Source organism: Bos javanicus, chromosome 23, assembly GCF_032452875.1.
Source record: "Bos javanicus breed banteng chromosome 23, ARS-OSU_banteng_1.0, whole genome shotgun sequence".
Taxonomy (NCBI): Eukaryota; Metazoa; Chordata; class Mammalia; order Artiodactyla; family Bovidae; genus Bos; species Bos javanicus.
The window spans coordinates 16,654,980-16,680,399 of record NC_083890.1 but is presented as its reverse complement, the minus strand read 5'-3'; the positions used below and the strand labels follow the sequence as shown (position 1 = coordinate 16,680,399).

Genomic DNA, 25,420 nt, shown 5'->3' with positions numbered 1-25,420 from the left:
CAGTCCGAGCTGAGTGCTCGAAGCGTACCGGGACTTGTAGTCCACGGGATTCCGGTGGGCCTGGAGCTGCCGAAGAGTGGGCAGGAGCCGGAGGAGGTGGTGCGCAGATACGTGTCAAAGATCCCGGACTTTACTGGGTAATGTAGTCCTGGGTCTGGGAGAAGGTTGTGGAGGCGGGGCAAGGGGCGGGCTCTTCGTCCAAGCTCCCGTCAATCACGAGCGTGGGGCGGGGCTGGAGGTCTGGGCACCCGCCCCCACCCGCACGTCCTGCCCCGCCGGAAGTGAAGGTGCGGGTTGGGTCGCGGGCTCTGAGCGGGTAAGGCGCGCGGAAACACCACTGCGGAGAATCGGTGGGGAGGTTGGGGAACGCCGCAACTCGGGCCATTTGAAGGGAGCCCCAGGGGCCCGAAGAGCGTTTGTCAGGCGGTACAGAGGGGAAGCCCTTGGAGGGGAGAGAAGGGGACGGGTATGCCTAGTCCGAGGTATCTTGTTCGGCGACCCGGAGTTCCTAAGTGGATTGGGGGGAGGGGGCGTTCTCGAAGGGGTGTCTTTTGAGAGGTGGTATGGCCTCCGGTTGGGCTGCTATTTAAGAATTGGCAGAGAAAGGCGGGTGGGCCTCGATTAGGAATGAGTGGTTTTAAGAAGTGAGGGGCCAGGACAGGCTGGGTGGTATGAAGTGCAGGAAACTCGAGGCGTTTAAATGTTTGTGGACTTTAGCAGGAGACCACCAGGAGCTGGTTGAGAGGCTGAAAGTGGATTTAATTTCATCCGACCCGTGTTCTCCTGCCTCCCTGTTCTTGCAGCCCCTGCCCGATGGCAACAGTAGTTCTAGGGGGCGACACCATGGGTCCTGAACGTATCTTCCCCAATCAGACTGAGGAACTGGGGCCACATCAGGGCCCCACGGAAGGCACTGGGGATTGGAGCAGTGAGGAACCAGAGGAAGAACAAGAGGAAACGGGGGCAGGACCAGCTGGCTACTCCTACCAGCCTCTGAACCAAGATCCTGAACAAGAGGAGGTGGAACTGGCACCAGTGGGGGATGGAGAAGATGTAGTTGCTGATATCCAGGATCGGATCCAGGTATGTGGGGGAGGCATTGTTCATGAGCAGGTGGAGCAGGAGTCCCTGAAGAACTGACCCTGAACTGTCTTCTTGGGTTCTGCAGGCCCTGGGGCTTCATTTGCCGGACCCACCACTAGAAAGTGAGGACGAAGATGAGCAGGGAGCTACAGCATTGAACAACCACAGCTCTATTCCCATGGACCCAGGTAAAAGAGATCATTCTTTTACTCTGGCATAATTATGGAAGAAGGGGACTGGTTAATGCCAATAGAGGGAAGTCCCAGAGGAACATCTGCTCCTAAAAGAATAGTTTGTAATCTAAGATTTTGCGGACTTCAGAATCCAGGTGAAATGCTATTCTTTTTAGACTGCCAGGATGGGCAGGCTTCCTTAGGAATAACTGGACAGATTCAGTGACCTTACTAGTCCAGAATCTCTGAGTTGATTCAACGAATGGGGAGGGGAGCTGGTCCCATCGTTCCTACCCACTAACTGGTCTCTGCCTGTGATTTCAGAACATGTAGAGCTGGTGAAAAGGACAATGGCTGGTATAAGCCTGCCTGCACCAGGGGTTCCTGCCTGGGCTCGCGAGCTATCAGATGCCCAGTGGGAAGACGTGGTACAGAAGGCCCTCCAAGCCCGGCAGGCCGCCCCTGCCTGGAAGTGACCACCCTGAGAGCTGCCCTAACTCCCTGCATTCCAGGCCAGAACCAGCACAGGACTGAACATATCCTGGTGTCACATTCATCTCCATCCTCCCCAGCTCCCCTCCACATCAAGGCAAATCAGACTTCTTCTCAGAGACCCACTTTATTCAGTTCTGTACATATGGGGACATCGGCCCAAGCCCAACCCACCGTAGCATGTATCACTCTGTGGAGAATAAAGCACCCTATGTACACAGCCAAAAGCTGCACTGCCTGTGCCCTCGGAACCTGGGTCTGGCCCTCCCCAGCCTCTCACCCCTCCAAGGTACCTGAAAGGGACAAATGAGGACCTGCCCAGCATCAACACAAACAAGGAAATAAATAGGTGTTGGGGGGAGCCATGCTTGGAGCACTGCTCCCTGCTTCCTTCTTCTTGGCTTTGGGGACCAACAGCACAGGAAAGCAGTCAGCCCCGGGGTGGTCCCTTCCATGTCAGTGATCCCAGGGTTGCTGCTCACCGGAGAGGGGGCATAGGGTCCGGCGTCTGTTCATCCCCTTCTCTCGGTCCCTTTGGGCCCTCTATTCACCAGCTGTGGTCCAGAGCCTATGCTTTTCTCCTTTTGCCCTCCCACATTGTCTTGGTCAGGCAAGGGGTAAGAGGAAATAATGCAGCCCCATCAGCCTGCACGCCTCTGGGTCTGGGGGCCTATTTGGGCCATTGAGGGTTGGCTCCCCACCGGCTAATTCACTCCAGGGGCCAGTGGGGCTTGACAGAACTTTGGTGAGAATCGTCTCCTGCTGCCCCCTACAGACTTGCAGGGGAGGGAGACGAGGAGGGGGCACCTGGGGCTGAGGGGGAGAGGAGCGTATTAATTTCTGTGTGTATTTCTCAGAGCAGCCTCAGGTAGCTGTGGGGTGAGGAGCAGGAGGGGGCCAGGCATCCCCATGTCACTCTCAGAGCGCCGAGCACCGCCGTGCCCAGCCTGTCTGTACTAGGCGCAGGGAGGCATGAACACCTTTGGGGGAGAAGAGGGGCCACTCTCTGGGTGCCCCTGCTTCCAGGGCCGCGTCCCCCCCTCCCCAGAGCAGAGAGGCCCTGCCTTGCCCCAAGTCAACCACTGGGGAGCAGAGGGTGGAGGAGGGCTGGGGCAGTGTCCCAGGGCCGAGTGGGCCGTTGCCCTGTTGTGGGAGGCGAGGAGGTCAGAGGGCCTCCTGGCTGGCAGTTAGGAACTCTTCCGCCCGCTTGTGCGCCTCCAGCGCCTTGATGGTGTACACGTCCTGGGGCAGCTCGGACTTCCGCCGGAGCAGCACTTTCTCCTTCTTGATGTCCTTCAGCATCTGTGTGTGCGTGTGCAGAGGGTGGGGGATGACGACCGAGTACCCCGAGTAACCCCACCGTCTTCCTCCCCTTAGTCCCCGGCTCTGCGGCTCCAGCCTCCTCTCCCTCCCAGGGCCGGCTTGTCTTTGTGCTCCCCGCTCCTACCTGCACGGCCTCTGTCTCCACCGTCCTCTTCAGAAGCTGGATGTCCTCTGCCGTGGGGGTCTCGGTCTCCATCGAGTACACGGGAGGCAGCGGGGGAGGCGCTCGGAACATGGGATACTGGGAGGAAAGGAGGCAGACAAGTGGCCACCCGGGTGGTGTGTGGCCCTGTCCACTTCCCCGCCCTCCTCAAACGTCCCTCCCCCACCCCCAGCGGGGACCTCTCAGTGCAGGGCGATGGCAGAACCAGCTCACCTGGGGATTAAGTCGGGCCAGCTCCTCAATCTTTTGCCACATCTCTTCTCTCTCCTTCATGCGAAACCTGCCCCTAGGGAGGAAGCAAAGACAAGATTTGGATGGGCTTGAGAGAGAAGCCCGGGGGCTGGTGTGGAAGAGAAACACCCCCCAGGAGAGACTCACTTCTGCTTCTCAGCCTTGTACTGTTGCGTACAGTCATCAAACAGCTTCTGATTCATCTCCATAAACAGCTTCAGGGCATTGTAGATCAGCCCGTGGATTGTCCTGCGGCCAGGAAGAAAGATGAGGTAGATTAGAGGAGGCACTACCCTTACTGTGCCAGGGCCTCAATTCACTCTCCCAGAGCTCTCACTCTGCCGAGAGCTTTCCAGCGGACTCCTCCCATCCCATCAGCCTCTGCAGCTATAAGCTCATTGCTCTGGACAGATCATGTGACTTGAGACTGGCATTTCAGGCCCTTTACAAATATGGGTCTGCCTGTCCATCCTTGCCTGAACCATGCACTCCAAGAGCCCACTCTTCCCCATTACTTCTCATTTGTCCACCCAGCATTAATGGCCTCCCACACACTTGCTTTTAGCAGGAAAGCTTTTTTACAACACTAGGATTTAATACATTCTAAGAGGATCACATCAGCTTCTCACAACATGGAATTAACTCTCCAAAGCTGCAGAATATCTGACCTCAAGAAGAGATGCAATAGAGGCCACTAATCTGGTGCTGGATGGCACAGATCTCCCATGTGGGTATCTTTTCTCCCCAGTCAGTCCCTCAAGGCCCTGTTAATATACAGTGGGTGCCAGCCCCGGCTTGCTGAGGGACCAGGTGAGACCACTGGCTCTTGAGTCCATCCCCACCCTCCCATATTCCAAAACCAGATCCTCACTGCCCAGCGCCACCCCAGTTCCCTACTTGTTCCAGTGGCTCTTGGAGTTCCTGTAGAGCGCAGGGAACATGATGGGCAGGACTCTGGCGGCGTTGTCACTTATCAGGCTCATGATGTATTCGTTGTTCCAGTAATAGAGGGCACGCTCCGCCACCTGGTGGGGACCAGCAGGACTCAGTGGGGACATGGCTCACTAGGCTGAAGCCCTGCCTCGGTTTTCTGGGAGGCCGGGGCTGGGATTTTCTGGGCCTGGGTCTCACCTGGAAATGGGGGCTGGAAACACACTTGGCAAGCTGGCGGAAGAGAGGCTCCATCACTTTACTGAACTCTGAAGGCTCAATGACGTCCAGGATCTCCTCTAGTTCATTGAGAAACATCACTTCCTTGGGACTGTGGGTCTTGGGCCAGAACTTGAGGAGGCCTACAATCACCTGTGAGAGGAGGAGGACCTGGAATAAAACTCGCCCTCAACCCCCACCTGCTTCTCCAGGAAGCCTTCCTGCCCTCTCCCCGCCGACCCTGGTGGGCGCGGGGTGGCCTTGGCTAAGTACTGGTATTTCTCCAGCTTGGATCTGGGTGCACAAAGGTTTTTCCTGCTCCTTCAGAGAGGAAACCATGTCACCTGTTGGGTTACATCCCTTCTGGGAACCTGCTTCTGGCGCTGCTCAAAAGGAACCCATTGGCAAGAACTGATGACGGGGAGAGATGGAACCTGGGCCCGGGGGGTAGTTACCGGCTCGGTGAGGCTGCTCTCCTTCTCCAGGAACTGCACCACGCAGTATGCCAGCTGCGGGAGGTTGAGAGAAAAAGGAGGTGACATCAGGGGTCAGAAGGTCACAGAGATCAGTAACAGAGACCAGACCTCAGAACAGAAGGGGAGGCAGAGAGGAATCCCACCCTCATTCCCTCTGCAGCCAGAATGCTTCCCCCTCCCTCTTGTCTCTGCCCCCAGGGCCAGCAAACACCAGGAGGAAGGCAGCTTACCTGAGGGTGGTAGACACTCAGGGACTTGACCTTGTGAAGGGGAAGAAGGACCCGGATCAGGAACATTTTGTGCTCTTCCTTCAGGGGCAAGGCAAAGCCGTTGATGATGCTGGGAGGGAAAGGAGGGTTGTTAGGACCAAAGGGCCATGTCCAAGCTCAAGGCACCTGCTACCCCTGCCCGACCTTGTCCAGACCTGTGTGCCCCCGCCCCGCCTCTCACCTGCCCAGGATCTCCAGGAGCTCAGCAATCCCATTGTGATGCTCTGTCTCGTAGATGAACCTGAGGGAGGAACAGAGGCTCTCTTGATAACCCCCAACACCCCTCCGCCCTTCTGCAAGTCCCACCTACCGCCCTTCTCCCACCTCCACCTTAGTGGGGGGCTTGCTTTGCTCCTGAGCCCCGGCTCCTGGCCTCACCTGTAGAAGATGTGGTTGATCTGCCTACGGATATAAGCCCGGAGCCCCAAAAACTTGCCATAGATGCGATGCAAGATGGTCTTGAGGAAGTCCCGCTCTCGAGGGTCCTCACTGTCAAACAGGTCCAGGAGCTGGGAGCAGGCAGGAGGAGAAGCAGCAGTGAGGCCGGAGTTGGGGGAAGGCCGGGGCTGGGGTGACCTGGGTCCTGGCCAGGGGAAGCCCAGAGGTTCTCTGAGGCCGAAGAGGGCATGTGGGGCCAAGCCCCTGGGAATAGTGATTCTATGCTACTGCTGTCCCCCCGGTGATGTCTGGGTATGCACCCTGCATACCCCACTGGGGGGTGGGGGGGGCGGTGAGCAGTAACTCTGCTGCTTTTGTGTTTTCTTCCATTATGCTGGAAGCTTCTATGAAAACAGGTTTGTTTAGACCCCCAAGTCAGTTTGCAGTAGACACAGCTGAACCCCAATACAGTACCGATATTCAGCAGAAGCAGCTGGGATGAGTCGGGACGAGGGGCTAGAGTTGATGGACTGGAGGGAGGGGGAGGCGGCAACCTCAGGGACTCACAGCAAGGACAAACTTTTGGTCAATGTATTTCTTGGCTATGTTTGGCTGGAAGTCAGGAGACTCGAGGAAACGTAAGAAAAACTCATAGACGAGCTGCGGGGGGAAAGGAATAGCACTTAGGGGCATTCCCCCAGGACTGCGAGCGCCCCCTTGCTGCAGGGCACCCCACTGCCCACAGCTAGGCCCCGGCCCCCCTTGCCCTGGTACCTGGAGATGCGGCCAGGCAGCCTCCAGGGTGGGCTCATCTTCCTCGGGGTCAAACTCGGCCCCGGTGGGATTCGATGAAGGGGGCAGCGTCCGAAAGAGGTTCACTGAAAACTGAGGGGTAGGGAGGGCCCAGGTGAGAGCTCCGTCTGCGCTCCTCCGGGGCCCCTGCCCTGCCTGCCTTCCCCTTCCCCAGCGCCCACCATGGTGACGGCCTCAGGGTAGATGGCCTCGGTGACGACATCGCGGCTGTGGGTGATGTACTCCACCATTTCGTTCAGTCCCGCCCGCTTCACCTCCTTGAACTTGAGGTCACTGAGTGGGTCTGACACGAAGTCGAAGAGGACGCAGCACTGGCGCAGCTTCTGGATAAACAGCTCCTCCCGCTCCTGTGTGGGCGAGTCTGGGGCGGGGAGGGGGGCCGTGGTCAGGTCTCCTCCCTGGTCCTTCACTGCGCTGCCCTGCTCGCCTCGCAGGGCCTTCCCCTCCCGCTTCCTGCTGCCATCCTGCTCCCCTGGCACCCCAGGGCAATCCGCCTCACATTCTCTAGAATGTCCACCCCCAAAATACCCCCAAACTGCCATTCTGCTGACGCCCACTGTCCCCTCGGCCTGATCCCCAGCCCCCCTGACCTTCCCCGAGTACCTTTCAGGGCAGGAAGCTTCTGCAGCTCCCGGTTCTTGCTGAGGTTGAAGCGGGAGGAGCTCTGTCGTCGCTCCTTCTTGACAATCTGGGGGCCCCCCGAGTACTTGATCTTGCTGAGCTGCGTGGGGGGCGGCGTGCTGTTGCTGGGACGCTTGTTGGATGATGGCGGCTGGGGTTGTGGCTGGGGCTGGGGCTGCGGCTGCGGCTGGGCCTGGTCAAACGAGCAATTCACTGAAGTCCACTCGCCAAGCTCTGCTTCCCACTCCTGCCCTGCTCCATTGCCCACCTCCAGCCACCTCCACGACAAACCCCCCGGCCCCACGTACATTTATGCCTCTACAGGCCTGAGCAGCAAACAGCTGCTTCCTGCCCCAAAGGAGCCAAGGCCAGAGTCACAGGCAACTTCAGACTGTGGCCCTGGAAGGGAGTGAGTGGCCTAGAAGCCATGTCACCCAAAGTGATGCCCACTGCCTGTGCACGAAGAGCCTTCAGAACACTCACTCGTGTTCTTCAAGAGCTAAAGCTAACTGACGGACTGATGGTGACAGAAGTGAGACCTGTGGCTCTCCTGCCAGGGCGGAGATGCCAGTGGTGTGCGCGCACCGGGGAGGGGAGGGGGATGTGGGAAGTGACTGAGAAGGTGCATGAGGAACCTTTTGATTAATGGAAACATTCTGTATCTTGACTGGATCAGGGAGGTGGTTCATAGCACAAACATAGGTAAAAATTCATCAAGCAGTATGCTGGAGATTACCGGATTTTATCATTTACCGAATATGTGACATTCTCTAGTTAAAAGTTAAAAGAAAGAAATTCCTTCTAGTAGTTTAACTTCTAGAAATGCAGTTTAAGAAAAATTCTAAATAGGGACTTCCCTGGTGGTCCAGTGGCTAAGACTACACACTCCTAATGCAGGGGGCCTGGGTTCTATCCCTGGTCAGGGAACTAGATCCCACAAGGCACAACTAAGCACAGCCACATAAATAAAAAATTTTAAAGGGCGTGGAAATTTTAAAAAGTGAAAAATCCTAAATATAAAAAAAGGTTTAGTGGGAAAATACTTTTTATGGTCATATAATGGCAAATACATAAATGAATACATGGAAATCACAGAGTTAAAATTATGTTTATGAAAACTATGTACTCAGTGTAATCATACGTGGTTCAGCTGTGAACAATATTTACACAGTCATAGTAATTTACCCAAAATGGATGGTAAGTATTTTGAGAGGAGGGGAAAATTGGGCACAGAGGTATAAGACACTGGGGCCTTAACTTTCCACATTCGGAAGTCAAGAGATAGCTGAACCTCGAAAACTTTTTTTAAAAAGCAGTAAAAAAGTTATTTGGAGTAGAAAAGTCAACCTCCAAGGAAAGAGTTAGGAGTTGAATGTGGCTGCCACAACAGGACAACAAAGACCAGGGACAGGGCTGCCCTGCTCATTATAAGCCCAAGAGCGCTATCTGGGACTCCCTGGCAGTCCAGTGGTTAAGACACTGTGCTTCCAATGCAGGGGGTGGAGGTTCAAACCCTGGTCAGGGAACTAAGATCCCACATGCCACACAACGTGGCCAGAAAATTTTTTTTAATGAAAAATATACATACATATATAAACAGTACACTATCTGGCTTTCTGAACTATTACCATATTGATAAAAATTAAAAAGCCTAAAACTATAGAATGAGAGAAAACTGCTCCCTACTGCTCCCTATGCTAAGTTAAATAAGCAGAATGCAAACCTGTATATACTAAATGAGCTCACCTACTTTAGAGCACATGCACAGAACCCAAAACCCAGGTAAGAAAGAGAAGAACAAGTGCACTGTGTTCATGACTATCTCCTGTGACAGCAGAATTAGACATGACTGTTTCCTACTCTTCTAACTTTCTTTTTTTACAGGCTGACACTGCTTTTATAAGACAGCTAATTTCCTAAAGCTGTTTCTTTACTTCCTCCTGGACACGGGAATCAGAGCCCCATGAAGCCCATTTTCAGAAGCACGCACCCAGGTGGTCTGCGGGGCTGGGAGAGGGGAGACTCAGCCTCAGGACAACCCCTGCCCCCACCAGAGAAGAGACTGTGGGGGGACCATGGGAGTGAGGTCACGTCCGGTTGGGGACCCACTCCACAGGAAAGCTGTGCTCCTGTCCTCACACCTGCCATCCCTGCCTCCTCTGCAGCCCCCTCCACAAACTTGCACTTCATAAAATAAGAATGGGGGGAATTCCCTGGTGGTCCAGTGGTCAGGACTCCAAGCTTCCTGCCCTTCCATTGCAGGGGCCACGGGTTCGATCCCTGGTTGAGGAACTAAGATCCTACATGTAGCACAGCCAAAAAAACGAACGAACAAAAAAAAATTTTTTTTAATTAAACTTAAAAAAAAAAAGAACAGGAGAATATGAAATTCTCTGCAATAAGGGGGAAGGAGGAAGACACACACTATGCTTTGTGTGCTCTTGAATTTTTTATAAAAACAATGTCTCAAGCTTGTGACCTATCTCAGGATCAGAGGCAGAAGACAAGCGCTGGGTCCAGCCTGGGCAGGCGGTGAGTCCAGTGTAGCTCACGACCACTTCAGCCATCTGGCCCTCTCCTCCACCTGAAATGAACCCCAGACACCAATCTGACCAGGAGAACCCAAAGAAGTGGGGCAAGAGCGGCCACCAAATGCCTCGCTTGCCAGGACTACACCAAGCCAGCGTGATCTTGGTTAGAGAGTGCAAGGCACCCTGGAGTCTGGGGTCTCTCTTCCTGTGCATGGAGGACAGATCACACATCGGTGGAGAATTGGGGAGAGAGGCAGAAGGTCAGCGGGGCCAGAGCCTGGTGTGCCTCGGACTTTCCCCGCTTCAGGCTTCCATTTCTCTGTTGCAGGAACAGCCAAATCCTTATCTGCAGAGCTTGATGGTCAAGAGCACAGACTTCGGTCTGACCCCTGATTGTACTGTTTATTAGCTGGGTAATCTTCAGGACCATCACAGACGGTCAATACTGAAATCAGACTGATTATATTCTTTGCAACTGAAGGTGGAGAAGCTCTATACAGTCAGCAGAAACAAGACCTGCAGCTGACTGGCTCAGATCATGAACTCCGAAGTGCAAAATGCAGGCTTAAATTGAAGAAAGTAAGGGAAACAACTAGACCATTCCGATATGACCTAAATCAAATCCCTTCCGATTATACAGTGGAGGTGAGGAATAGACTCAGTGGATGATATCTGGTAGACAGAGTGCCTGAAAAACTATGGATGGAGGTTGGTAACATGGTACAGGAGGTGGTGACAAACCATCTCAAGAAAAAGAAATGCAAGCAGGCAAAGTGGTTGTCTGAGGAGGCCTTACAAATAGCTGAGGAAAGAAGAGAAGCCAAAGGCAAAGGAGATAGGGAAAGATACACTCAACTGAGTGCAGAGTTCCAGAGAACAGCAAGGAGAAATAAGAAAGCCTTCTTAAGTGAATAATGCAAAGAAACAGAGGGAAACAAGAGAATGGGAAAGACTCGAGATATCTTCAAGAAAATTGGAGATACCAAGGGAACATTTCATGCAAAGATGAGCACAATAAAGGACAGAACTATAAGGACTGAACAGAAGCAGAAGAGATTAAGAAGAAGTGGCAAGAATACATAGAAGAACTATACAAAAAAGGTCTTACTGACCCAGATAACCAAGATGGTGTGGCCACTCACCTAGAGCTGGACATCCTGGAGTGTGAAGTCAAGTGGGCCTTAGGAAGCATTAGTACAAACAAAGCAAGTGGAGGTGATGGAATTCCAGCTGATGTATTTCAAATCCTAAAAGATGATGCTGTGAAAGTACTGCAGTCAATATGCCAGTAAATTTGGAAAACTCAGCAGTGGCCACAGGACTGGAAAAGGTCAGTTTTCATTCTAATCTCAAAGAAAGGCAATGTCAAAGAATGTTCAAACTACCATACAATTACACTCATTTCACATGCTAGGAAGGTTGATGCTCAAAATACTTCAAGCTGGGATTCAACAGTACATGAACCGAGAACTTCCAGATGTTCAAGCTGGATTTAGAAAAGGCAGAGGAACCAGAGATCAAATTGCCAACATTACTAGATCATATAAAAAGCAAAGGAATTCAAAACAAAATATCTACTTCTGCTTCGTTGACTACACTAAAGCCTTTGACTGTGTGCATGCATACATGCTCAGTCCCTTTAGTCATATACTTAAGACCATATGGATTGTAGCCCACCAGCCTCCTCAGTCCATGGGATTCTCCAGGCAAGAATACTAGTTTGGGTTGCCATGCCCTTTTCCAGGGGATCTTTCTGACCCAGGGATAGAAGCCATGTCTCAGTATTGCAGGTGGATTCTTTACCGACTGAGTCACCAAGGAAGCCCTTTCACTGTGTGGATCACAACAAACTGTGGAAAATTCTTAAAGAGATGGGAGGGACTTTACTGGTAGTCCAGTGGCTAGACTCCATGCTCCCAACACAAGGGGCCTGGGTTCAATCCCTGGTCAGGGAACTAGATCCCACATTCCGCAACTAAGAGTTTGAATGTCAAAACTCACAGGGCAGCCAAATAAATAAATACTCTTTAAAAAAATAATAATAATAAAATAAAGAGATGGGAATACCAGATCCCCTTACCTGCCTCCTGAGAAACCTGTATACAGGTCAAGAAGCAACAGTTAGAACTGGACATGGAACAACGGACTGGTTCCAAATTGGGAAAGGAGTACATCAGGGCTCTATATTGTCACCCTGCTTATTTAACTTATATGCAGAGTACATCATGTGAAATGCCCGGCTAGATGACTCACAAGCTGGAATCAAGACTGCCAGGAGAAATATCAACAATCTCAGACACGCAGATGACACCACTCTAATGACAGAAAGTAAGGAGAGACTGAAGAACCTCTCGATGTGGGAGAAAGATGAAAGTAAAAAAGCTGGTTCAAAACTCAGCATTCAAAAAACTAATTTCATGGCATCTGGTCCCACCACTTCATGGCAAATAGATGAGGAAACAGTGGAAACAGTGACAGATTTTATTTTCTTGGGCTCCAAAATCACTGCGGGTGGATTGCAGCCATGAAATTAAAAGACGCTTACTCCTTGGAAGAAAAGCTATGACAAACCTAGACAGCCTATTAAAAAGCAGAGACATCATTTTGCTGACAAAGGTCCATCTAGTCAAAGCTATGGTTTTTCCAGTAGTCATGTATGGATGTGAGAGTTGGATCATAAAGAAGGCTGAGCACTGACAAATTCATGCTTTCAAACTGTTGTGCTGGAGAAGACTCTTGAGAGTCCCCTGGACTGCAAGGAGATCAAACCAGTCAATCCTAAAGGAAATCAACCCTGAATATTCATTGGAAGGACTGATGTTGAAGCTGAAGCTCTAATACTTTGGCCACCTGATGCAAAGAGCTGACTCACTGGAAAAGACCCTGATGCTGGGAAAGATTGAGGGCAGGAAGAGAAGGGGATGACAGAGAATGAATGGTTGGATGGCATCACTGACACAATGGACATGAATTTGAGCAAACTCTGGGAGATGGTGAAGGACAGGGAAGCCTAGCATGCTGCAGTTCAGGGGGTCTTAGAGACTTGAACACAATTTAACGAATGAACAACAATACCACCTCCAGGAGGTCACAGCCTCTCTGCACCTCATTTGTAAAGCAGGGACAGCGACAGGACTGACCTCACAGGGCTGTAATGAACAGTACAAGGCACATGGAAGTGTCCTATAAGTAGTATCTTCTCTATTAATACTCTTATCATTTCCCATCCTTGGAAATCCCCGAAACGAGCACCTCAAACGTTCCTTAGAGGGACTTCCCTGGTGGTCCAGCGGCTAAGACTCCATGCTCTCAGTGCAGGGGGCCATGGTTCAATCCTTGGCCAAGGGACTCGATTCCACATGCCACAACTAAAAATCCCGAGAGCTGCAACTAAGACCTGGCACAGCCAAATAAATATTTGAAAAGACCCACCTTCTCGCAAAAAGCCTTCTCCAGGCCTTGCTTGTCCGCACTCCGCCCCCAACCTGACACTGCTTGCCTGTTCCACTGGCTCTGTGATCATCCCCAGTGACACCTCTTGCTCGCTCTGTGTATGTGTCATCCCCTCACTAGAAAGCAAGCCCCTTTAAAGCCAGGACCCTGGTTTGTATGCCTCTAGGTCTCCTCAGCACTGGCACCTAGCAGGCATTCAGCAGATGACTGGTTGTTTGATAGATGGAGGGGCCAAGCCCAGGCCCATCCCCACAGGCCCCTCCTGTGCCTGCCGGGGACCCTCCAAACAAAGCCCTGCACAGTGGATGGGGCACAGCAGGAGCGAGAAACACCGAGGAGATGACAGTGATGGGCTCGGCGGCAGCTGAGGAGTGAGACTCAGGAATAAGACGTCTCTCTCCATCTGTCCAGGTAAGATGCAAAAACCCGCATCTGCATGAACTTCTGACTGAGGGGACATCCAGAGAAATGAGGCATTCTTCCCAAAAAGGGAAAAGCAAGACCTCAATTTTCTGTGCTAACGAGCAGAGGGTTGGACTAGATCAGTAGTTTGCCAAACATTCTCCAAGTAAGGTTTTAAGAAAACAGACGTTGCATGGCTGAAAATCATAGTTTTAAAAAAACCACCCAATGAGTTGATGCCTAAGGTCCCTTCCCCAGCAGGGACTGAAGGCTGGGGTGGCCAGAGAGCCGCTGAGCCAGCTTGGCCTGCCCTGCCCTGTCCCTACCCCACTGGGCCACCCTGGTTTTAGAAGGACCATTGGCTCCCAGGCCCCAGATACAAGGAGCAGCTGAGAGACAGCTGGTCTGGCCAGCAAAGTCCTGGTCTAGGAAACATACTTGTCAGAGGGAGTATGGGTGTGTGCCAGGAACTCATTCATGTTCAACCCTTTCTCCTTAAGGCTCTAGCATCCAATGTCTCCTTCACTGACCTGGGCTAGAGATGAGAGGCAGGGGCATCTCCAGGAGAACCTTCTGCAGCCATCAAAGTATGGGTGGACACTGCCCAAGGGCAAGCTAGTGACCTGCCCGCTACCCTCTCCTGTATCCTGCCTGCTCGCACTTCTGAGACTCCGTAGTGGCTGTCACCTCTGCCTGAAGAGCCTTACTTTCCATTTCTTTTCTTTTTTTTTTAATATTTATTTATTTCACAGCGTCGGATCTTGTTGCAGGTCACGGACTCTCGTCGTGGCACATGGGCGGGGAGCAGGCTTAATTGTCCCACAGCATGTGGGATGTTGGTTCCCCTATCAGGGTCCAACCCGCAGCCCCGGCATCCCAAGGCAGATTCATAACCAGTAGATCACCTGGTGGCTCAGACAGTAAAGCATCTGCCTATAATCTGGGGGACCTGGGTTTGATCCCTGGGTTGAGAAGATCCCCTGGAGAAGGCAATGGCAACCCACTCCAGTACTCTTGCCTGGAAAATTCCATGGATGGAGGAACCTGGTAGGCTACAGTCCATGGGGTGTAAAGAATCGGACACGACTGAGCAACTTCACTGGTCTGTAGCCCACCAGGGAAGTCCCCTCCTCCCACTTCTAAACTTACAACAGGATCAAGTTCCAAGAAGCCTTCCTGGATGCAGGCCTCCAGCAATCCAGTGGGGCCGTGAATTGACGCATCATACCCACACTCAGGAGAGACTGCAACCATACTTGCCCACTCTGAACCAATCGCATTTCAAGCTGATCCTAACGCAGGCACCAGTAATCATTAAACCCATATATTTAAACATAAACTGGCATGTAGAAATATAATTTAAGCACTATAGAAGGTATTGTAGGAAAAAGATGAAAGATAAAATTATCAGTGAAAAACGAAAGATTAATGTTATAGCTTTTGCACGGTGAATTAACTGGCTGAATAAAGATCATTGTAGTTTAAAACTCTGGAAATCAGAGAGGCATTTTCTCCTGTACTGACACCAAGAGCTAGCTCTACCCACCTGTGCTTAATGCAGTCCTTCCTTCATTTATGCACGAATCACACTATGCATTGCAGATGAAAAGGTGAATAAAGTAGGGCCCTTGCCCTCAAAGCGCTCACAGTTCAGTTGGCAAGACAGACATGAAAGCAATCATTAGTACACGGGCAATACGAAACCAGAGAGCAGCAAAAGGTTTGGGAACACAGAGGGCTGAGTGACAAACGCTGCCTGAAGACCTAGGGAAGCCATCCCTGAAGAGGTGACTTTTGCTTCGGCTCTTAAAGGATAAACACAGGTTCAGGCAGAGGATGAAAGGAAAGGGGACTTTCCTGGTGGTCCAGGGGCTAAGGCTCCGCGCTCCCAACGAGGGTGTCTGGGTTTGATCCCTGGTCAGGGAACTAGATCCTGCAAGCCGTAATGAAGACCTGGCACCGTCAAATAAATAAATAACATAAAAAATTTTAAAATAAAAATAAAAAGAATGAAAGGAGAGGGAAAAAAAGCAGTCCAGGCTAATTAATGTGCGTGTTAGCTGCTCTGCTGCTGCTGCTGCTAAGTCGCTTCAGTCGTGTCCGACTCTGTGCGACCCCATAGATGGCAGCCCATCAGGCTCCCCCGTCCCTGGGATTCTCCAGGCAAGAACACTGGAGTGGGTGGCCATTTCCTTCTCCAATGCATGAAACTGAAGAGTGAAGGGGAAGTCGCTCAGTCGTGTCCGACTCTTAGCGACCCCATGGACTGCAGCCTACCAGGGTCCTCCGTCCATGGGATTTTCCAGGCAAGAGTACTGGACTGGGGTGCCATTGCCTTCTCCGGTTAGCTGCTCAGTCGTGTCCAACTCTTGGCAACCCCATGGACTGTATGCAGCCCACCAGGCTCCTCTGTCCATGGGATTCTCTAGGTAAGAATACTGGCATGGACAGCCATGCCCTCCTCCAGGGGATCTTCCCCACCCAGGGATTGAACCCAGGTCTCCAGCATTGCGTTGCGGGCAGATTCCTTACCGTCTGAGCCACCAGGGAAGCCCCCAGACTAATGGGATGACATCAATAAGGCTCATAGCATTGAAAGGTGGGAGGTCTAGGGGGGTTGGAAGACAGGGCAGGGCCAGCCCACGAGGGCTGAGGGTGGGAATTTGAATTTGTGAGCAATGAGATGACAACAGGAGTTTTTCAGCAAAAGGCCTGATAGGACCAAAAATGCTTTCAGGGTAACAACTCTGTCTACAGGGGTGTCAGGCTGAAGTGGAGGAGACTCAGATTACTTCCTCCTCCCTTTGTCCCTGCTCCCAGAACTCAAGACAGGGCACAGAGCATATGAACTGCTCTCTCCAAAGACAGACCAGGAAAGACCCCTGGCTTGCAGCAGGTCTGACCTGATCTCTCAAGACTCTTTTCCATTCTAAGATTCTTCACCAGCCTATCAGGTCATTAAGAACACCAGAGGACTGGCTCCCAAGCCACACAGGCCTGGGTTGAATTCCAGTTCTGCTGTTTTACTGCCGAGTACAAGCTACTTCATATCACTCAGCCTCAGTTTTGTCTGTAAAATGGAGCTTAGGATGATAACAGATGCCCTCAGGGGAGTGCTGTAAAGATTAAATGAGAAGATTATAAGATCAAGTGCATGCCAAGTAATTAGCACCCTGCCTGGGTCAGAGTGTGCTGGGTCCCCCCAAAATTTACATCAACATCTGTGAATGTGACCTTATTTGGCAACAGGATCTTTGCAGATGTAATCAAGTTAAAATGAGGTCACATTGGATTAGGGTGGGCCCTAAATGCAACATGATTGGTATCCTATTAAAAGGGAAATTTGGACACAGACATAGAGGCACAGGGGGCTTCCCTGGTGGTTCAGTGGTAACAATCTGCCTGCCAACGCAGGAGACGCAAGCTCATTCTCTGGGTTGGGAAGATCCCCTGGAGAAGGAAATGGCAATCCACTCCAATATTCCTGCCCGGGAAATCCCATGGACAGAGGAGCCTGGTAGGCTACAGTCCATGGGGTCGCAAAGAGTCTGACGTGACTTAGTGACTCAACAGAGGCACGGGAGAACGCTGAGTGAAGGCCGAGTCAGAGATTGATGCACCTACAAGCCAAGGGCTTCCCACGTGCCTCAGTGGTAACGAATCTGCCTCCAGTGCAGGAGATGCAAGAGATGCGGGTTTGACGCCTGGGTCGGGAAGATCCCCTGGAGGAGGAAATGGCAACCCACCCCAGTATTCTTGCCTGGGAAATCCCATGGACAGAGGAACCTGATGGGCTACAGCTCCTGGGAGGGCAAAGAGTCAGACACGACTGAGTACATGAGCTGAGGAACACCACGGACGGAAGAAAGCCACCAGAAAGGAGAGAAGCACGGAAGAGAGTCTTCCCTAGACCCTCAGAGGAGCGTGGCCTGCTGACACCTTGATTCCAGACTTCCAGCCTACAGAGCTGTGAGACCGTAAACGTCTGTTATTTTAAGCCACCCAGTTGGTGGTAACTAGTTATGGCTGCCCTAGGAAACTATACACAAGTACCTGCTCAATACAATACACATTGGCTGCTAGAAGTATTATTAGGATTAACTGGAAAGACCGGAAAATGTTTGACACAGGTTAAGTTTGACTGTAAGAGCCCAAAGTTCAGGATTAGAAAAAGGGCAAGAGAAGGACTGTGCCTGGCAACTCCCCTGATGGTCCAGTGGTTAGGATTCTGCTCTCTCACTGCTGAGGGCCTGGGTTCAATCCCTGGTTAGGGAACTAAAATCCCATAAGTTGGGAAGCATGGCCAAAAAAAAAAAGAGAGAGAGAAGGACTATGTCAAACAGTGTCTGATGTCCTGGGCCTCATGGCCTGGTCCCCAACCATTCCACCATCCCTCTGCCTACGACCACCCTCATGCATTTCTGCAAATTCACAAAGCAGAACTCCTGCAGCTGCCTCAGACACGTGAGGCTCCGTTTCACAAAACAGAGGCCGAGGTGAAGGCAACACTCCCCTTTTCCAGAGGGCGGCAGAGGAATCACAGCAGCTAGTCTCAGCTCTTTTCTTAACTTGCTTGGACCTTCATTTCCCTACCTATGAAAGAAGACAGTTAGCCTCTCAGGCTCCTTCTAGGTCTAACTTGAAGCTGGTTTGCTTGCTCACACACTCATGAATGCATTCAAATGCTAGTGCCTCTCGTGTGCCAGGCCCTTCAGTGTGAACAAGAGCCTCTTGGAGCTCACAGGCTAACATAGGAGACAACTGACACACAATGAATTCCCAGGAACTGTTCCGTTACTGCTGTGGTTAAGCGCTGCCGTGGGGTGATATAGAAGCCCTGATGCCCTGGGCATGGGGAGGGGGGCAGGTGGTCCAGGAGGGCTGCTTGCAGAAAACGACAGCCAATCTGTCCAGTAACTGAACGAGCAGGAGCAGGTCAGGCAGAAGGTGGGAGCTGCCCCTGAGCTACTCCATTCTGTCCCTTTAAATCCTGTTCTGGGATTTCCCTGTGGTCCAGTGACTAAGACTCCTTGCTCCTAAAGCAGGGGGCCTGGGTTCCATCTCTGGTCGGGGAATTAGATCCCGCACGCTGCAACTAAGAGCTCACGTGTTGCCACTAAAGATTCTGCATGCTGCAACTAAGACCCAGTGCAGCCAAATAAATATGTATTTTAATCCTGTTTCTAACTCTCTCATGCCGTTTTGGAATCAGTTGCTGGCTCTGACCACCTTCCCTGCAGGTCCCACATGTCATAGCTCCTGAAGGGGAGACTGAGCCCGGAGAGGGCGCCCCCCCGCAGAAGCATCTCCAGGTGACCTCCTGTGAACCGAGGGCCCCAGCACACAGAGGAGGAAGCCAGCTGCTTTCATAGGGTGGTGGGGGAAACACATCTGGGGACAAGCCACTGCTTGTCCAGCACTGGGTGACAAGGACAAGCCGAGACACATGTCCAGACACCAGGGTAAATTCCTCCTCTGTGGTCCTCAACTCCCACCTCTGTAAGGTGGGGCAAACCTCCCCAGCTGCCTCCCACCACTTGAGTGAAGCGAAAAATGATGGTTATAGGTGTAAAAAGTGCTTGGCCCTCTTTGGAAGTGACAGGGACCAGGAGTATCCAGAAGAATCAAGGGCCACAGTTAACCCCAACCAAACACTTTTTAGTCCATCTCCTCTCCACCCACCACCTCAACCCCTAAGACCTGCCTGGAATTAGGGAGTTCTATTTCCTTTTCATCTCCATCCCTTTGAACAGCTTAGCACAGGAGGCGGGAAGCATAGTAACAAGGATCACTAGCTTCCGGGTAACACAGACACCTGCTGATGCTCCCAGGACCGTTCAGCATCTGAGCATCCTACTAAGCACACTTCCCAAACTTCCACGGACACACTCCAGACTTCCTTAAGTCCCTCCCCCATCCTGTGCACGCACAGCTTGCCATTTATTACTTTATGGCCCTAGATTGCCAGGCTGCGCTGACCTCTGCTCATGACTGTCCTTCAGCAGCTCCCATCTGATCCGCACCAAGGGCAGCAGGCCCAGCCCTGCCCAACTCAGGGACACTAGCCACTCCCCACCCCCGGTCCCACCCAGAGCCACGCTGAGGTCACTTGCTGCCCCCATTGAGCACCTGTGCACTTTCCCCTCCTCCCCAGGACCCAGGATCCCCCCAGCTTTTTGCCCTAAAAGAAAAGGAATTCTCAACCCTTTGGCAGACAGAGAACTGACTTTCACAGAAATGGCTGGGGAGTCGGGAAAACTGGAAGGCGTCTTTGGTCCATGGCAGCCAAAGTGAAATGCTGCCTGAGGATGGTCTGGCCAGCCTTTCCTTCCCTTCTGCCCGATAACCTCTGGCCCCCCCAGGGACCCCTCATCCCACTGGCCATCACGCAGCTGGAGCTGCTGCCTGCAGCATAACTAGGGCAGTGCCCACGTTCATTACCTCCTCCGTGCTCTCGCCTCCACCATCCTTGCTCGAACTGCTGGGCTTGGCCGTACCTTTGGCAAGCTTGGGGGGCTCCTGAGAGGGGGAGATGGAGAGTTAGCAGTTGATCAGGCAGGGGGAGGCCCTATCCACATTCCTTCAGTCTTATCCAATTATCCAATTGAATCAATCAGTCAGGACCCCTGAGCATGTACCTTAAACCTGGGGGAGTAGGGTGGGGTTTGGGGTACACCAAGGGAGATCGGTCCCTCAAGGGCACCAATGAGTTTAGAATCTGGTTAGAAAGACAACTCCAACACACAATAATACAGCATGATCATGCTTCTTCACCTCACAGGACTGGTGTATGAGTCAGGGCCTCTGTCAAGTAAGAACGAGGGCGAGGAGGCTCAAGGGAAACGAATCCTGGAACAAGCTGCTCAGACTGGCTTCTGGTTAAAGTGGGCAGAGCGGGCCTAAGGCTCTTAGGCTAGAGGGAAGGGTCATCACGCTACACCCGAGGCTATCTGGGAAGACCGGGAAGCATTTTCTGGATATCACAAACAGCACCCAGACTAGTAACTGCTACTGGCATAATCAGTGGGGCCCAAGAATGCTGACAGGTATGGGAATTGTCCCAAGAAGGCCTTGGTGGACAAGCACAAGGACAGGGATGGGGGTAAGGCCCTGAAGGGTTATGAAGAGTGAGCACTAGTCTGAAGTCTCCCTTGGGAACCTGGCTGCGGGCTCAGAGCCCTGGCCTGCCCAGCATCTCTTCCTATGCTCCAGGCCAAAAAAAACAACTGCCCAGGGAACAGGATGGGGAGAATGGGAAAAAGACTTGGGGATTTCGATCCGACTGCAAGCTCAACACAAATCATCCATGTGCTGTGGCTGCCACGGCAGCTCATGTGACCTGCCGTCCGGTTAGCAGACCTGTGCAGCGTGCGTGTCCTTGACACTGACGGAGCCATCCTGGAGGCTAGCTCAATCGGGAGCCTCAGACTTTGGGAGGGACAAAGACAAATCCTAGGTTTTGTTCAGGAGGGAAATACAACCCATACTGGGAGTATATTCAAAAGCATGTCCTGAGAGCAACAGCTGCAGGAACTGGGATAGTTAACAATGGGAGGGAGGAGCCCTGGCGGGTGGGGGAGCTAGAGGGATCCTTACAAATAAATGAAGGGCTGCCATGTGGACTAAAGATGCAACTTGTTCTACGTGGACCCAGAAGCCCTAAGAGCCACGGGCTAAGGTAGCAGGAAGACAGGCTGAGACTACAAACGAGGAAGACTTTTCTCCTGGAGCAGCTGCACAGAAACCTGCTGTAGGGAGGCGGCAGCGCCCCACCTGACAGCACGCGAGCAGAGGTGCACTGAGGCCTCCTCCCAGGCACGACGCAAAAGGGACCCCAGCCTTAAAGGCAGATGGGTTTGGGGGACTTGGAAATCACTTCCAGCTCTGAGATCCTGCGACTCCTGAGCACCTGAGCCCCTTCAGTGAGAAGTGTTAAACCCAGTGATTATGCTGATGGGGGCTAAAGGATTTCAGGGAGAAGCGAGCGCTGCGTGGGCTGGAGCAGGGGGAAGGCTTCCTGGGGGCGGGGAGGCAGGGAGCTGTTTCTAGGCGTGGAGCAGCTCCAGTCATGAAGGAGCCATGCGTGTGCTCTAGGCGGCTGAGCGCCTCCCCCGTGGCCCCTCACTGGGCTGGGCACCCTCACCCCTCGCCAAGGGGCCAGGGAGGGGCACAGAACATGGGGCAGAGAGGAGAAGGATGAGGGGGTGCCTGCAGGATGCAACACTGGGGCGACCGTCTGCACACACCCCAGTCGTGGGCTTCTGGGACACAGCTGGCCCACGTGCACACACGTCTCACTTCTCTCCTTGACCGTGGGTTCCTTGTTCCTTTCTGTACCCCTCCACCCACCCTGCAGCGCTCAGACATCTTTCTCAGGGAATGTGCCAAAGAGAGACCCCGGCTGCTTGCGGGGGTGTGTGCTGAAGGGTGGTGGGCAGTGGGAACCAGGCCTCCACCCTTGCTCCCTGGCCCCCGCAAGACAACAGGCAAAGTGCACACGCTTCAGCCCAGCCCAGCCGTCCAGGGCCACACGGCACTGTGGTTTACAGCCAGCCATGTATTCCCAGCCCAGCTCTTTGTAGCTACACAATCATGGGCTAGTTAACTAACCTCGCTGAGCCTGTTTCCTCGTCTATTCAGTGCCGACAATCAAAGTACCTGATTCCTTCTGCTTATTTAATGTTTTTATTTTTTAATTTTTTGGCTGCACCGCACGACATGCAGGATCTTAGTTCCCGGACCAGGGACTGCACCCACACCCCCTGCGGTGGAAGCCTGCAGTCTTAACCACCGGGCCACCAGGGAAGTCCCCCTAGTTCCCTTTAGTACAGTGTCTGGCACGTGAAAAATGAAATGTTAGTCAATGTTATTACTATTATTATGAACAAGAAAGTGGGAGGGAGTGGGGACACCTCCACCCAGCAACCAAAAAGACAGAAGTCCTAGATCAGAATGTGAGGGAAGAGGAGGGATGCAAATCTCCCCAAGGGTTGACTCAGCGCTCATACATTGAGCACCTAAGGTGTACAAGGATGACACCAAACCAAAATGGAGCTTAGTTATTTTCTCAGGGGGAAGAAAAGACATGTCCACAGTTCCAGTCCAAGGGAACACAAAAAGGCCATAAGTAACCTACCAAGTGTTCTGCAAATCCAGGGGAGAAGGGAGGGCTCACCCCCAACTAAGGGTTTGCAATGGGCTTTAGGAAAGAGGCCATGATGTTTGGCCAAGAATGGGACCACCAGAATGGGAGAAACGACAGATGAGCAATACAGATCCTCCATCCCCTCCTCCTCTCTGTCCCCACCCCACTTAGGCAAACCCCAGTCACATTGTCAGGACTTGTCAACCATAGAAGGAGGCCAAATGCAACTGGAAATCAAAAGCAGAAAGTTACACCTTAAAGGGGATCAGAGGTGCCTGGCCCATGCACCCCGATCCTTCTCATACTCTTTCCCAACCAAACACTTACACCTGTGGTCCTAGAAAGTCTTAAGAGATTTTCTTCTCAGTCCTCTAGTAGATAAAGGCTTTCTGTGGATGAGACAGTATCTGTTCCATCAGACTAAAAACTACAGATCAGGGATGTCTCTGGCAGTCCAATGGTTAACACTCCATGCTTCCAGTGCAAAAGGCTCAGGTTTGATCCCTGATAGGATAACTAAGATCCCACAGGCTGGGCAGTATGACCAAAAAGTAAAAATTAAAAGAACAAAAAAACAAGCTACAGATCGGCAAGGAACTCATCAGCTTCTTCTGAATTTCATCCCTCTCCACACTCCTCGTAGAAGCCCTTCAGCCCCTGGTGTGGCTGACTTGTGCGTGTATCACCTACAGCTAAGCTGCCCAAACCACCTCAGCATGCCCGCTTCCCAAGGGCACGGGGCCTGGGTGGGGCACCCAAACCTGCCCAGCTCAGCTCCCTAGGAGGTACAGTGCCTTCTATACCATTACTAACCCAACGTTCAGAATCTCAGGCCCTGAGAGGTTATGGGGACAATCCAGAATCAGAGCCGTCTGACAAATCTCCATCGGCCCCAGGATAAGGAGTCTAATTGATAAGGTCAGAGATGGCACAAGCAGCAACCCAGCCAATCAGAGGGCAAAGGAAAACAAGACATCTCTGGGGTCATAAAGTGGGTGAAGAGAACACCAGGCCAGAGCTGGCGTCCACCGCGAGGGGCCAGCCCCGGGGAAGAGAAGAAGCTAGGGGAGGCTGGAACTGGTATCCTAGCATCCTCTGTGTGAGTCTGTACCTCAAAGGAACCACACCTCTGAGTCAGACCTCAGCAACAGCAGGAAATAAAGGATACAGAAAGACAGGAATGAAGAAGATGGGAAGGCAGTTCGGAGGTAGAGGAGGAAGGTGAAAGAAGGCAACATCAAGAAATGGCCTGTCAGGACACCAGACAAAAAGCAAGGGTGTCCAGGGGTGGCTCGCCTGTGGGCTAAGAAGAAAAGCTAATCTGTCTGTGAGGGCAGATTCCCAATTTGAGGATAGTATGGCCCTGGAAAGACAGAAACCCAGCACTGGTACAAAAAAGGAAAAATGCAAAGGTTATCCTCAATTAGGAATAAGGGGAGGGACCTGCCCAGATGATGAAAGGTGACTGGTTTAGGATGAACCTGGGAGCGGGGTGATGCCTGTTATCAAGGCTTTGGTACAGAGGAGGCCTTTAAGTCAGGAGACCTGATATTACAGATGGGCCTCCAGGAGACTGTGTGACCTTGGCCCAGTCCCTTCCCCTGCCCCTAGGATCGAGGCCTCAGTCTCCTCATCTGTATCATGAGGGATTGCACTGAATGCGCTCAGACACCCTGACTTCCAAGGTTCCATCAGTAGAAGGAAGGGTTCGGTCCTGGTTTACAAGTTTGTGTGTGAAGGAAGAACTAGAGGGAGGGGCCTAGGCCAGATTCGGTGGAGGAGAGAGAAAAGCAGAGCCGTTCTAGGTCAAGGAGCTTGGCGGGGAGGGAGAAGGTTGCTGTAAGGGACGGTGGAGAAGGCAGGCCCAGGCCCAAGCCCAGACGGGTGAGAAGAGGAGGGTCGAGAAGGGGCTGCGCGGGGCTGAAAAGGGGGGGCTAGTTCTGGAGGGAGGTGCTGTCTCAAATAAGCGGCTGTCCCAAACGGCAAGCGGGTGGGGGATGGGGAGGTGATGGGGGGAGAAAAAGCAGGAGAGTGACCTGGGAGCGAGGCAGGATCTGGAGGGAGGAGGTTACCCTGGGCCGGGGGTCGGTGGAGAGAGGAAGGGAGGTGCATGTGGGGCGGACTCTATCCCGGACAAGGGTGGAAGCTTTCTCAGCTGCGGCAAAGGCTGGAGGTGCGACGAGCAGCGGGGATGGAGGGCTGGCCCCGGGGAGTCCTGCGGGGGCCGGACGGGAGGGTCGGTCTGGGGCTGTCCCGGGCCTGGCTCGGGCCCCTCCCAGAGTTCCGCGCAGGCCCCCGAGGCGGAGGCGCGGGGAAAAGGACCACGCTCACCTTCTCCTTCTTCAGTTTATAGGGCATCTCGGCCCGTCCGGACCCTGCCCGGCTCCTGCGGCCCCGCTCCGGCTCCGGCTTTGCTCGGCCGCACTCGGCCCGCTCGGCGTCTCTTCGCCACCGCCTGCGCGCTGCGCCCGGGTCGAGCGGTGTCTGTGTTCCAATTGGCCCGAACTCTTACAAACCTGCCTGACAACCAGGCGCCGCCTCCTCCGATTGGTCGCTGGAAGCAAGCGGCTTCTTTTTTTTCTCATTGGAAAGGAAGAGTACAAACCGCCAGGGTTCGACTCCCAGAATTGGCTAAAGTGGGAGGTCCCGCCCTAAAGGGGGTCGAGCTTAGCGTGAGAGGCGGGGGTCAAGGGAAGCCCGGGCTTTGCACCGAGTGCC

The 25,420-nt window shown here is 52.8% G+C and overlaps 3 protein-coding genes across 6 annotated transcripts in view; 2 read left to right on the top strand and 1 right to left on the bottom strand.

The window, feature by feature from the left end:
• Nucleotides 1-4,251, top strand: part of CUL7 (cullin 7) — a 31,632-nt gene extending 27,381 nt beyond the window's left edge. The window contains exon 25 of the mRNA XM_061398223.1: nt 4,161-4,251. Coding sequence (XP_061254207.1) covers nt 4,161-4,236 — 76 coding nt within the window. The 3' untranslated portion in view covers nt 4,237-4,251. The remainder of the gene's footprint in view (nt 1-4,160) is intronic.
• MEA1 (male-enhanced antigen 1) lies at nt 54-1,968 on the top strand. 4 transcript variants are annotated; one of them, XM_061398251.1, is made up of 4 exons: nt 54-137; nt 804-1,083; nt 1,169-1,271; nt 1,581-1,968. In XM_061398251.1, exons 2-4 carry the CDS (start codon nt 814-816, stop codon nt 1,730-1,732), a joined length of 525 nt encoding a protein of 174 aa, XP_061254235.1. In that variant the 5' UTR covers nt 54-137; nt 804-813; the 3' UTR covers nt 1,733-1,968. The 4 variants fall into 4 exon arrangements, with proteins under 4 accessions (XP_061254235.1, XP_061254234.1, XP_061254236.1 ...); XM_061398250.1 differs by lacking the exon at nt 54-137 and adding an exon at nt 210-316; XM_061398252.1 differs by lacking the exon at nt 54-137 and adding an exon at nt 317-426.
• Nucleotides 1,857-25,169, bottom strand: PPP2R5D (protein phosphatase 2 regulatory subunit B'delta). The gene is made up of 16 exons (XM_061398236.1): nt 25,034-25,169; nt 19,999-20,076; nt 7,154-7,364; nt 6,712-6,911; nt 6,512-6,622; nt 6,305-6,397; nt 5,738-5,868; nt 5,541-5,600; nt 5,321-5,429; nt 5,070-5,123; nt 4,597-4,767; nt 4,363-4,490; nt 3,613-3,714; nt 3,448-3,520; nt 3,196-3,312; nt 1,857-3,050 (listed from the first exon to the last, which is right to left on the bottom strand). The coding sequence occupies exons 1-16, from the start codon at nt 25,058-25,060 to the stop codon at nt 2,913-2,915; spliced, it is 1,803 nt and encodes a 600-aa protein (XP_061254220.1). The 5' UTR covers nt 25,061-25,169; the 3' UTR covers nt 1,857-2,912.
• Between the last annotated feature and the right edge of the window lie 251 nt (nt 25,170-25,420).